Source organism: Mastigoproctus giganteus, chromosome 8, assembly GCF_048544385.1.
Source record: "Mastigoproctus giganteus isolate SK-2022 chromosome 8, ASM4854438v1, whole genome shotgun sequence".
In the NCBI taxonomy this organism is placed as follows: Eukaryota; Metazoa; Arthropoda; class Arachnida; order Uropygi; family Thelyphonidae; genus Mastigoproctus; species Mastigoproctus giganteus.
The window spans coordinates 123,894,146-123,908,912 of NC_143582.1; the positions used below are offsets into that span (position 1 = coordinate 123,894,146).

General features: G+C 36.5%; 1 protein-coding gene across 3 annotated transcripts in view; it reads left to right on the plus strand.

The window, feature by feature from the left end:
* Positions 1 to 14,767, plus strand: part of LOC150081797 (WD repeat-containing protein 26) — a 597,339-nt gene that overhangs the window by 570,010 nt on the left and 12,562 nt on the right. For all 3 annotated transcript variants that reach the window (XM_090378893.1, XM_090378894.1, XM_090378895.1), the window contains 2 exons: positions 1,295 to 1,424; positions 9,286 to 9,462. In XM_090378893.1, coding sequence (XP_090235019.1) covers positions 1,295 to 1,424; positions 9,286 to 9,462 — 307 coding nt within the window. The remainder of the gene's footprint in view (positions 1 to 1,294; positions 1,425 to 9,285; positions 9,463 to 14,767) is intronic.

Below are 14,767 nucleotides of genomic sequence, written 5' to 3' on the forward strand. Positions count from 1 at the left end.
TAGGTGCCGACCACCCAAGATTGAACACCCATTTGTAACCAAAACATTACCAAACACAATAAATAATAGTAATAAAATACTTACGTGTTTTATTACGACTATTACGTGATAAAATATTGCTAATGCTTTTGCTTCTATCGTAAGCAAACTTGTTTTTTGTTTGATTTTCTATCCAAACAGATAACAGCCGTTCCATCTCTTCCAATTCCTTGTGTCTTAATCTATTGGCTTTTAATTACACTTTGAGTTGTTCCTGCTATGAAAGTTTTTTTTTTTTATTTTCTCTGCATTCTTTGTAATTCTCGGCGTTGCCTCATTTAGGCCTGTAGCACATGCAATATCACGTGGTCTTTCATTTCGCTCAAAGCGTTTCACAATTTCATATTTTTTCTCTATCAACAGAGGCGGACTGGCCATAAGCCTTACCGGGGAAACCCCGGTGGGCCGGAGGTCTGTGTGATTTTGGCCATAAACCATAGTATGAGGCCACTCTAAATTTTCCCGAGTAAGAATTTTTGACCCAGTCCGCCTCTGTTCATCGATATTGCTTTTCTTTTTCTCTCTGAATCACCAGGATGCTTCCTTTTCATACCTTTTAAGTATTTTACTCATTTTTAGGGAATAAATCACAATTACAAAACTGGGAGGCACGCTTGATACACATAAACAAAGCTGCACGTGTAGCAACTGAATAAACAACACCGTAAAGGCAGAGATACACTATTAACACCTCACATTTTACTAAAGCACAGTTCTAGGGGTTACTACCATAAAACAATAGAAACAATTTCCAGTTGCGTTCCTGCTAGTGGAATCTGTTATAAACTGGTAGTAAACTCGATCTAATTGCATTTGCAATTATACCAATTGCTGGATTTGTGTTAGTTTTTACGTTATTATGGTTAAATGTGTTTCCCCTTCACTGATATAAAAAACATAAATACATTTTCAGAATCTTCTCTTCCTTTCTATCGTGTTGCGTTCAGTTGGGGTGATTCCAGTCCGACTGCCATTTCTTGTAAACACAAAGGCGGATCGTGCATAAGCGAATTTGGTTCGTGTTATATAAGATATCGTTCCCCTATTTATAAATCGTGTTTGATCGAATTCGTGTAGTGTAAACATGTGTTATACGAGGACTGACTGTACTAATTAAGAAACAGATGTTTCACTGGAATAGGTGATTATGGGTAATTACACAAGCTTTTAAAATAGTTTTCATATTGATAAAATAAAAGTAAATGTGTGTTTTAGAATAACTTCATAAATATAATTGCTTACAATTTGTTTATAGGGTGTTCACTTATGGGACCTTGAAGATAAAGTATTAATTAGAAAATTTCAGGGACTTACGCAGGGATTCTTCACAATTCACTCATGTTTTGGTGGAGTAAACCAAGTGTTTATAGCAAGTGGTAGTGAGGGTGAGTTATTGCTTTACTATTATAGTAGAACAAAAATTAAAATTTGCTTATTTTTTTCTGACATCTTTACTCTCTTTTAGCAAACTGAAAAATTGTTTACTAGTACTTAAGTATCCAGACAGGACTTCGGCTATAGGATGCAGCAATGAAATTGAAACTGGAATATGCATTGAAACCTTTTTAATGTATGGCTAGATAATTTTGATATCTCAAAATTATATATTATATATTGGTTCTGTTAACCAGTCCATTGTTTTTCTCTAAGATCATTTCCATTCTGGTATGTAAAGGGCAGTTTCTGGATAATCATCTCATTTGTGACTATCCTGTGTCAGGAAGCTAAAGACAGAAAAATTCATTTATATAAAATTTATGTTTTAAAACAGTAATTGGATCATATTTTTAATGCATGCATACCAGTTTACATTATAGTATTTTTCTACTGCACTATGTTTGCTTAAAATTTAGATAAATTCATCAAATATTTATTTTGCTCTTGAAACTTCCTTTCTCCTCTAAGGTTGGTATATAGTTACTCACAGTGTTCGATAATATGTTGCATTTCTTGTTTGTTAACTTGTTTTGTACATTAATGTGATGCTAAATAGCGAAATGTTTTTTATGGTGATCCAAACATCAAAATTTACTAGTATTTAAGTAGTATCCAGGCAGGACTTTGGCTATAGGATGCAGCAATGAAATTGAAACTGGAATAGGCAATGAAACCTTTTAATGTATGGCTAGATAATTTTGATAATTTGTGGAGGCATTTGAGAAGCCAGAAGAAATGTCTTCATATTGAACTTCTATTTTCAGAGTCGCACTTTGAAGTAATACATACAGAGGATTATTGTTTCAGAAAATATAAATAAAGTAGGCGAAGTTTATACTGGCATCGGAATCTGGCTGATTGGTGCAGGTATTTTCAGAGTGAGAAAGAGGTGAAATTACGGTGCCAATTCTGGGGGATCATCCATAGAAATACTGTATGCCAAACATGCACTAGAAACAAAATGTGTGTAATAGGGAATGGTATTAGTTTATGAGAGGGGAAACCTTATTATCCTCTTTCAAATAGTCATGGAGTTGCAGAGTGGTGTTTTTATATTGCCTGCTTTTTTTTTAATTTATGAAGGGTTTTTTTTTTTTTTTTTTTTGAAAATCACCAACAAAAATTTTATTTAGGAAGCACTTAATTAGTACAGATTTTATATTAAATGTCAAAACTAAATTAGTAATGTAAATCCTAAATACTTGTTAATAGTGCCATCTTGTCAAAAGGAGTACATAAATAAATGATTTATAAACAAAACAGACTGTGAAATCTGGTTAACTTAAAACTGAAATGTACATTTCTCTGCTGAGCAATATAATGTAGATCCTAATAGCTACTGAAATTTTCTCAACATGGACAGCTCTAATTTATTCAATAAATTAAATAGATAGAATTTATTCTGTAAACAGAGAAGGTGCAAGGGTTTTTGTTAATCCATTGAGGAGACATTATGTTTTCAGAAAACTATTAGTTTGGAGAATTAGGAAAGTCATCACAACATTTGACTGAGGTCAATTGTGTGATGACTTTCCTGTGGCATTAGATAAAACTACATTTTCTCCCTCTCTAAGAGCACTTGTATGTGACCATTAATTATACTACCATAGCCTACATACATTAAAAGGGAAACTGGAATAGAGACAAAATCTACCAGTATATGAAAATGCACGTAACTGAAAATAGTATATGGAAATAATATATTCTATTGGTTTACCAAGGCTGTCAAAATCAGCAAAATATAAAGCTTTATTTGTTAATACAGTTGCAGGAGTATTTTAAACAAATTAAAGTTGAAGTTTTGATCAAGTCAGCTAATGGTGTAGTTAAACTAACTGAGCCATGGTGCCACTTACAGACATGAAATAAATTTCATTTCGGTGAACGTTGACATTCAGGAGAGATAGAGAGGGATGAAGTGGCAGGGGAGTGATTCTTCTCATCAGAAATGGCCTGAGAGTGGTAAGTGTATTCCCTAAGTCAGATCAGTGTAACATGAGTTTTGAGTTAATGTGGAGTGAAGTGACTTGTGGTAAAGGATAGTTGCGGTGTACTATAGGCCAAGGAACCCTGAGAAATAATGACAAAAGTGTGTTCAGGCAGGTGGAATGGACTGAGTGTGGTTATCTCATTATGAGTGACTTCAGCTTACTTATAGACTAGAATATGTGGACCAAAAATACGCCATATGGCAACAGGTTTTTGATCAAATTGGATGATTTGCTATTTATCCTGGAGAGCGAGTACAAGAGGCTCAAATATCTTAGATCTGGTTCTGATCTAAGATATTTGATATTTGATTTCCCACTGATATTTGACTATGTCAAAAATCAGTGGGAAACCAATAGCAGGCAGTGAGCACAATACCATAAAATGAATTGTATTTAAAGAAACCTATGTGGTCAAAAATAAAAGCAGGAACTTCAATTTTGTGAGGAAACTATAATGGAATGAGATATTTCCTAGGCTTAATTAACTGGAGATACTACTGTATGATGTCAAATACAAATCTGTTGTGGGAAACATTCAAGGGATTTTTCCTCATTAAACTTTAGTTGTCATTTTTTGGGCCATGTATCCAACTGATTCATATCATTTTGAAGTAACAGAGTCTGGCTCAGATTGTTAACTACCCTTCCCACCTTCAAATCATTGGCAAACTTTGACAACTTTCCTTGTATACACTCATCAGTATCATTTATGAAAATTAGAAGTTGGAGAGGACCCAACACTTCACTGAGGGGACCCTGCACTTGTTACACTGGTCCACCTGGAAGGCTGACCATTCATGACAATTCTTTGTCTCCTTTCTTTTAGCCAACCTGTAATCCAGTGTAGAATCTTACCAGTAAATCCAGCATCTTTAGTTTATATATAGCAACCTTCTGTGAGGGACCATATTGAAGGTGTTACTAAAGTCTAGATGTATGTCAAATTTTCTTACCTACATCCAGCTGCTTAATTTACCAAATTGGTCAGGCATGAATCTCATCCTTAACTATAGACTCCATGATCTTCTCTACTACAAAAGTGAATTTTGGCCCATAGTTACCTACCTCCTCTCCAGCATTACTTTTGTGGATTGGGAAAACATTAGCACCTCTCCAGTCCAAGGGAATCTTCCTGGTGTTTGTGAAAAGTTAATGATCCTATTATTAACATTTCCAATGGTTTCATACACTCACCTTCAGCAGTTTTAATTACAACTGAATGTATACCATCTTCCACTGGAGCCTTGCACTCCTTTACTCACAGTACTTTTTTTTTTTTTTTTTTCTAATAAGAATTTCTCTGAGATCTTTATATTACTTATTTTACAGTAGTCTGATACCTTAACGTTCCCTAAAGGTTTGAGCTTTCTTTTAACTAAATATTGATGTGAAGTATTTGTTCTGCTCATCTTCTGTGTCTGCTGTACTCTTTGTACTTTCCACTGCAACTAGTTAAGGGACCTATTGGATATACTCTCCTCTTTCTTGTATTCGCATATGAGAAGAGTCCCTTGTCCCTATTCTTAGCTCTCTTTGCTTTTTCATAATCAACTTTTGCTCACCTTACCCCCATCAGTGGCTTTGTTACATATTCTCTTAACAATGCTCATAAAAATTGTAATCATACAATTTTTCTATAATTGTCCCACAATTGCTTCTTTTGCTCAGTCAAACCCATGACCTCACCAATAATCCATTTTGGCCTCTTGTGTTTATGAATATGACCACTGGTGTTAATGCATTTGTGCATTCAAGGATAAATCTCTTGAATAGTTCCCATAGTATATTTGTATCTCAGTCACTCCATTTATTTATTTTATCATTATTATTTTTAACATATGATATACACAACAGGCACGATCCCTGTTAAAGTGTATTTAATTGAGCCTAAGAAATGTCTCATTCCATTATAGTCCCTTCTCTTGAAATTGAATCACTTGCCGCTACCTTTAACCACATAGATTCTTTAGAGACAAGTACAATCCGTTTTGTGGCATTGTGATCACCAACTGCTATTGGTTCCTGCTATCAAGTTTCTGAGACTGTTAAGCTCTTTATTATGGAATCTCTGCCTTGTATTCTCTGCCTCTCTCTATCATGGAATTAGTAAAAATCATCCAGAGTTACCTATAATGAAAAAGTTGTTTTTGCTAGCCCATCCAAGTTGTTTGAAGAGATATTTGTCCTAACCCCTCAAAGTTATTTGCCTAATAACATATTATATAGAAATAGAACTACTATCATCTTCCTATTACTGCAAGTCATTTCACGCCCCACTGGTTCAACATCCACATTACCTTGGTCTGATAGAAGAAAGATTCTTGTTACTTCAAAGCAGTTTTTGGTTAGAAGTAGTAGTGGCATGTAATGAAAGAAAGCAAGCGTATGAGCTTATGCAGCATCAGCCAAAAAAAAAAAAAAAAAAAAAAAAAAAAATTACAAAACAATCCCCTCTAAATATTTGTCCAGTTACTCCTTAAATTTATTTAACCTATCAACTTTCACAACGACAGATGGAAGTTTGTTCCAGCAATTAACCACCCGCTGGCTAAAGGCAAATTTCCGCACAACATCTGTCCTTCCTCAATTTCAATCTATGCTCCCTTAGGTTCGTAATCTGAAGAAGTGGAAGAATCCCATCAGAATTCAGCGTGCTTAACCCATTCAAGGCCTTATACACCTCAATCAGATCACTGTGCAGGTGCCTAGTCTCCAGCTGCTGCATTTTGCAGAACTTAAGCCTCTCCTGGTAAAAGGATCCCTTCATTCCCCTCACCAATCATGTTGCCCTTCTCTGTATGAGCTCAAGCAAATCTACATCCTTCCTAAAATGAGGCCTCCAGACCTGCACGCAATACTCAAGGCGTGGCCTGACCATTGCCTTATACAGAGGGACAATCAACTCCTTTTCCCTGCTAACAAAATTCCTGTATATCGTTGACAACACGCCATGACCTGCCCTGGCAGCCTGTCTGCATTGCTCAGAAAACTTCAGGTCTTTTTTATTTTCTACCTCCTTAAGTGTACTCCCAGGTCTTTTTTATTTTCTACCTCCTTAAGTGTACTCCCAGGTCTTTTTTATTTTCTACCTCCTTAAGTGTAGTACCACACAGTTGGTACGTTTCTCTGAGGTTACTTCTACCTATATGCTGTAGTTTGCATTTGTCAATGTTAAACTTCGGTTGCCACTTCTCAGCCCATCTGTCCAAATTTTCTAGATCCTGTTGCAGTAACACACTGCCATTACTGGCATTAACAACCCTGCCAACCTTTGTATCATCTGCAAACTTCGATACTAAGCCTGATATAACTTCATCAATATCATTGATAAATATACAAAACAACAGTGGATCCAACACCGAACCCTGTGGGACTCCACTAATAACATTAATTCACGAAGAGCAGCACATTGATTACCACCCTCTGTCTTCTCCCACTCAACCATCCTTTTATCCATTGTAGCAACTTACCCTTAATACTATTCTGCTCCAATTTGTACAGTAGTCTTCCATGTGCAACAGTGTCGAAAGCTTTCCTAAAATCCAAGTATATGATATCAAAATTATTTTTTACATCCAGTTCCTTTGTTACCACATCATAATATCCTATCAGATTTGTCAGACGACTTTCCCTTAACAAACCCATGCTGTGTCTGAAAATTGCTGCAGTCTTGTCGAGATGATCCTGCAATGCATCTTTAACCAGTGACTCCATTATTTTACTCGGAACAGAAGTTAAACTAACTGGTCTGTAATTACTCGTGTCACCCTTCGATCCCCCTTTGTGAATTGGGGACACATTTGCACATCTCCAGTCCTTGGGGACCTCCCCTGAGTCCAAGGATGATCTCATAATTATGGCTAAGGGTTTGCTTACTTCCTTTGCTGCCTCCTTTAATATAACTGGATAGATCCCATCCACTCCAGGTGCCTTTCTTATGTTTAACTTCAACAATTTCTCCTCCACTTTGTTCTCAGTTATTACAAAATCATTAAGCACCCTGCTTCAATTTGATAACCTTCTGTCATTTTCAAACCTTAATAACTCCTCATGTGTGAATGTAGATGCAAAATACTCATTCAGTTTGTTTGCTATCTGAGCAGGATCATCAACAGTCGAACCATCGATGTCAAGTGGACCAATCAGATTAATCCCCTTCCTTTTAGAGTTTATATAAGTAAAGAAATCCTTGCTGTTTTTCTTAGCATCCTTTGCCAAAGATTTCTCATAATCTGCCTTCGCCTGCCTAACCTCCTTTGTGACTTGATTACAGACTAGCTTATATATATCATAGGCTTCTGTGTCGCCTGATAATTTATATGCATCCCATGCATTTTTCTTCTCTGCCACGAGTCTCATTAGTTCACTTGACAACCATTTAGGCCTAAACCTTGAACAATATTTCTTAATATGTATGAAACGTTTAGTAGTTTCCACTATTAATTCTTTGAATGCCTTCCACTTAGAATCAAACCATCATATGCCATTCATAACCATTTATGAATGAAACCATGTCATTCATAATTTCCTAAGGGTAGGGGAGAAGAGGAGCATGCATCATATTGCACAAAAAAAAGTGTGCTGTTTAAATTCATCTTAAAGTAATATGCCTCAACATTTTCAGTGTTCAGTACTTATGGTTAAAAAATAAACTCTTATGCATTTCTATTCTACCAACATTGCCATCTAGGTGATTTGTGTACTGATATGATCCAAAGAAGTGTTACACCTTCTATTATTTAATACATTCATAGCAGAAGTTGTATGACATGAATAAATGTGGCAAATTGTGGACTTAGTTTGGCAGGCAGCTGCTGCTGACTTTTTTTTATTATGGATTCCTAAGACAAGCATGTTTTCATATGGCAGCTGAATGTGTGCTGTCTCTAAACAGAATTCATGGACAGTAAATTATCAATTAAGCTTTTGGAGCATCACATGAAATTATTTAACCTAAATATTATTGCATATGGAGATCTATTTAGGGACCAAGTTTTTTTTGTAAAAAAATTGAAATGAACCAATTTTGCAAAAAAAAAAAAAAAAAAAGTTCCCAATATTATTGAAAATTAAGACACATATTTTGCAGTATCAGTTCTGTCAATTCTTCTTTCTTAACAATGAAATAATTCACATAAAGTGATTTCTTGGAGAACTGACCAGTGCGCAAGGAACCTCAAAATATAATAAATTATCCCAAGTATCGCTTGGAATTAAAGCTCCTGAGCGTGAGAGGGTACTGACCCTCTCACGCTCTTTTGTCTTTGTCAGTGTCTTTTGAGTCAGTACTTTTACTGACCCAAAAGGCAATTAATGATGAACTGCTGCCTCAACATAAGATTGGCAAGAACTGTCAGTATTACTTGAGTAATTTCATAGCTTTAATAGCAAAATCTGACAAGTGGAAAGTTCGTATTCAAATCCTCCCAGTGACTGAATGATACTCCACTCCCCTATTGGAGGACTAGTTTCAATTGCACAAATAGACAATTGCCAAACAGACCTGTAGAATATCCATTTTATGGAAATTGTACATACTGTGGCCTAACTGTCATACCCATTTTCAACTTTTATTAGTTCCCAATTCACCAAATGGTATTAAAATTGTAGTTGAATTATGAATGCATTGGACTGGTGCTGTATTCCATATGGTTTTATGGATTGTTTCAGAGTAGAAGTTTGTTACACTTATCTAAAATATGCTAGTATGTACACCGAAAAAAAAAAATTAAAAAAAAATAGTTAAGGAACATTGACTGCAAACACAAAACAATTATAATATGGAATATAGTATTAACTGAACTATTTTTTCATGCAGATAATAAAGTTTACATCTGGCACATAAAAAGGGAACTTCCTATAGCTGTATTAAGTGGCCATACTCGTACAGTAAATTGTGTTTCATGGAATCCCACCTATCCCAATATGCTTGCTAGTGCCTCAGATGATGGAACAGTACGTATATGGGGACCGTCTGATAATAGTCGGAAAAAAAGTAAAACTTTTTTTTTATTTATTTACTGTATATTCCAGTGCATAAGTAGACTTTTAAAGTACTAAAAATGAATCATTTAAAATATTAAGGGCAATTTTATACACAGATTATAAAATTAAATCCTATATCTTGAATTTAAGGCATGTACTTAGAGTTAGACATAAATTAATAACAGTATATTTACAATTTATTACATATATAATATCCTGCATAAAAATATACATTGTTTGCTTTTTTCAAAATTCAAGAATTTCATCTTCTTCATTCCACAGAATTCATCAGAGTTGTTTTGAGGTTACTTTTCAAATTCTCGAAACATAAACTTTCACTGTCATTTTCTTATAGCAAAAAATATATGGGGGGGGGGATTTCCATATTGCAACATTGTGTACATTACTAAACAGGCAACAAGGAATGGCTTGGTTTGTAATCAGTGTACATGTATGGCATCAATAAGAGTATCATCACCTGTGCCCTAATTTTGGTTTCATGACCTATATAAAGATTGCTGTTTATGCTTGCCACTTTCTTAACATTTTACTGTGTATTGAAAAGAAGAGTGCAGATAAAATAGAATTAAAAAAGCAGACAGTAGTAATTGATGCAGATTTAACTGTAATACACCACTGTGCAAAATGAGAAAGATGGATTTAAAAGGCACAGGGTAAGAGAGTACACCTATACATCAGTATATATGCTATTATCTTTTTTTTTTTTAAATTTATTTATTAAAATAGGCTGTCCCAGCCAGATTTTCCGGCAACCCTGCTACTATTTACAGTACTGTGCTGCTATACAGTCACCATCCCTGTCACGTGGAACTGGGCCAGGGACCTACTGTCAAGCGAACAAATGGGATGTACATAATTCAAATGCCTGCCCTCAACCATCAAACGCCATGTAGTTCTGCTTTTCATAAATCAACATGTGAGTGCTACTTCAACAAGTAAGTTATGTCCTAACTACAAAAATAAGATGATTCATGCCATCACTGTCAAGTAAATCAGTTCAGTAGAGTCATGATCGGTGAAGCACTTTTCCCTATAAAGTTTAGGCCCCAGCACCTTTCACTCATTCACTCTCTCACTCTCACACACACACACACACACACACAGCAGCGGCAGCAACAACAGGATCAGAGTGGAAGCAGAAGGTGAGGTGCAAAGAATCTACAGGTAACGACGAGGCTGCCATGCACAGAAACTGAACTTGTCCTGTTACATTAGCATTAGCAGAGGCATATGATGCAAGAAAGCAAGCTTATTCAGCATCAGCCAAAAAAAAAACACACCACTCCCATTTCACCCCTCCGTTCGCTCGAAATACCTGTCCAGTTGAGCCTTAAATTTGTTTAAGCTATCAACTTCAACAACAAGTGATGGAAGTCGGTTCCACCAACCAACCACCCGCTGGCCAAAGGCAAATTTCCGCACATCTATCCGACATCCGTCCTTCCTCAATTTGAATTTATGCCCTCTGAGCTGATTATTCTGAGCAAGATGAAGAATCCCATTGGCATTGAGCATGCTCAAACCATTCAAAGCCTTATACACCTCTATCAGATCACCTCGCCGGTGCCTAGTCTCCAGACTCTGTAATTTGCAAAACTTAAGCCTTTCTTCGTAAGAGCAACCCTTTGTTCCATTCACTAATCTTGTTGCCCTTCTCTGTACCCGTTCCAGCAGCTCTACATCCTTCTTGAAATGAGGCCTCCAGACCTGTATACAGTACTCAAGATGTGGCCTAACCATTGCCTTATACAAGGGAATAATCACCTCCTTATCCCTGCTAGAAAAATTCCTGTATATCATTGACAAGACACCATGAGCTACTCTTGCAGCTCGTCTGCACTGCTCAGAGAACTTCATATCTGCCTGCACAATTACCCCAGGTCCTTTTCATTCTCCACCAATGTCAGTGTAGTACCGCAGAGTTGATACGTTGCTCTGGGGTTACTGTTTCCCATATGTAGTACTTTACATTTGTCAATGTTAAACTTCATTTGCTACCTCTCAGCCCATCTGTTCAACCTTTCCAGATCCTGTTGCAGCAGCATAGCGTCAGTGGTGTCCTTAACAACCCTGCCAACCTTTGTATCATCTGCAAACTTGGACGTTAAACTTGATATCCCATCATCAATATCATTCATAAACACCGAAAACAACAACAGACCCAACACTGAACCCTGAGGAACTCCACTAATAACATTAGTCCACGTTGAGCAGCGTCCATTGATTACCACTCTCTGTCTTCTGCCACTCAACCATCCCCTTATCCATAGCAGCAATTTGCCTCCAATGCCACACTGCTGCAATTTGTGCAGCAGTCTTCCATGTGCAACAGTATCAAAAGCCTTTCTAAGATCCAAATATATAATATCAAAGTTATTCCCTGCATCCAGTTCTTTTGTAACTACATCATTGTATCCAATCAAATTGGTCAGGCAAGACCTGCCCTTAACAAAACCATGCTGCGTCTGAGCTATAACTGAATTCTTGTCTAGATGATCCTGCAGTGCTTCTTTAACCAGTGCCTCCATTAATTTACCTGGAACAGAAGTTAAACTAACAGGTCTATAATTACTTGTGTCAGCCTTTGATCCTCCTTTGTGAATTGGGGTTACATTTGCACAACTCCAGTCTATGGGTACCTCCCCTGAGTCCAAAGAAGCTCTCATAATTATGGCTAGGGGTTTGCTTACTTCCTTTGCTGCCTCCTTTAATATAACTGAATAGATCCCATCCACCCCAGGTGCCTTTTTTATGTTTATCCTCAACAATCTCTCCTCCACTTTCCTCTCAGTTATTACAAAATCATCCAGCTCACTGCCAATGTTTACTTTACCTACATCATTCTCCTTCCTGAATAACTCCTCATGCGTGAATGTAGATGCAAAATACTCGTTTAGATTGTTAGCCACCTGAACTGTTGAACCATCAATATCCAGTGGACCAATCTGATTCATCCCTTTCCTTCTTGAGTTTAAATAGGTAAAGAACTCTTTTCTGTTTTTCTTTGCATCCTTTGCCAAGGATTTTTCGTAGTCTGCCTTTGCCTGCCTAATCTCCTTTGTGACTTGGTTACAGACCAACTTATATCTATCATAGGCTTCCATGTCACCCATTAATTTGTATGTATCCCATGCATTTTTCTTCTCTGCCACATGTCTCATTAGTTCATCTGACAACCATTTAGGCCTAAACCTTGAACAATATTTCTTAGTTGGTATGTAAAGCCTGGTAGCCTCCAAGATTAGTTCCTTGAATGCTTCCCATTTTGAGTTTGCTGTTGGTAACATCATCAGTTGGTCCCACTGTATAGAATTTAAATACTGTCTCAGACCATCATAGTCGCCTTTACGAAAACAAAAACCCTTCCCTTTACCTCTGATGGTAGTTACCTCCTTGAGTAAATCCCACTTCAACACACTGTGATCACTGCCACCTAATGGTTCATTTATCTGCAGATTCTTAATGCATGAAGAATCACTACTGATAATCAGATCAAGAGTATTGCTCCCTCTTGTTGCCTCACGAACATGCTGATGTAGAAAACAATCATCCAATAAATCCACAAAAGCCTTGCTAGTGTGCGAGTGACCAACCCACAAATTCCAGTCAATATCTGGGAAATTAAAATCCCCCATTATAAAATTCTCTGATTTACTGGCCCACTCTATTTCACTGTACAATATCTTATTATACTCATCAGAGTCATTAGGCCACCAATAAGCAATCTTACAATGTAAGATTGCTTATTGGTGAATATTGGATAGGATATTAGAGCTGGAAAAGGAATTAGAAAATGTGAATTGTAATATCATTGGCTTGGCTGAAAAAATAAGAAATGAATCACAAGTTATCAAGTGGAAATCTGCTGTACACCAGTGGAAACAGTGAAAAGAGCAAAGGTGGAGTTGGCTTTCTGGTCCATAAAGATATTAAAAACTACATTTCAGAATTCAAAAGTACATCACCAAGGGTGTCAAGGCTACTCGGGATTTCTAAGAGGTACGAGCTAAAGATTATAATGATATGTGCACCAACATCGAGCCATGATGATGAAGAGGTTGAAGAAATGTACACTGAAATTGAGAGATTTCTACTTTAACAGTAAACACACTACATCATCATTATGGGGTACTTCAATGCTAAGGTTGGAAAGAGGCAAAACAGCACAGAAATGGAAACTATAAGAAATTTTGGATTGGTGAAAGAAATGAAAGACTTGTGGAATTTGCAGAATCTCAAGGAATGCCAGTAATGTACACTTTTTACAAGCAAGGTTGAACAGAAAGTGAACGTGGAAGAGCCCAAATGGATTAACAACTAATGAAATTGACTTTATCCTAATAGAAGATATATTGTGAACAATGTTACCGTTCTGAACAAGGTAAATGTTGAAAGTGATCACAGAATGGTAAGATGCACGCTTGATATAGATGTAAGAAATGAAAGGAAAAAAACTGACTCGAGTAAATAATATGAAGCTCTTTGAGATAACAGAAGAGGGGGAAAAGCAGTATGTACTGGAACTTAGGAACAAGTTTGAGCTTCTGAAGACCTTTCAGGACCAAGATGTATTGACAAGTTATACAACAATTTTCTGAAAGTGATAAAGCCCAAGAAACCTATGGGTAAAAAGAAATCCAAAGAAGAAAAAATTAATCAAACACGTCATGATGAACCGAAGACAACAAATGAAGAGTAAGATAAACACTGACAAGGACAAAATTGAGTATACCGAGTTATGCAAAGCCATTCAAAAGAGACTCAGAGAGGACATAAGAAGATTTAACACAAGAAATATAGAGCAAGCATTAAGGGAAAACAAAGGATTTAATCAGTAGTCATGAGCAGTAATACAGAAAGACAAATGATACGATACTGAATCTGAAGAATAGTGATAGGGTACTTATAAATAGCAGAAGACTACTATAAAGTATTATATAAGAAGCAAGTGAATGATGGCAGCAGTGAGGAAGATGGATCACAATTAGCAACACATACGTTTTTTGTTGTTCATACACCCCCAGTATCCTTCTTAATGAGGTAGAACATGTTTGTTACCATCTACACTTTCAGCCAGTGACCCCATACCTAAATCTGGCTCAAAGGGGCAATTTTCTTCTTCTGTCGCCTGCATGAACTTTTAACATTAGCTAAATTTTTATATATCACCTGGTTTTGATGTATTATAGCCTTAGTTGCTAATGCGTCAATAAAACCCAACAACCAACCATTTAACATTAGCAGCACCTGATGCAAGAAAGCAAGCTTATATAGCATCAGCCAAAAAAAAAAAA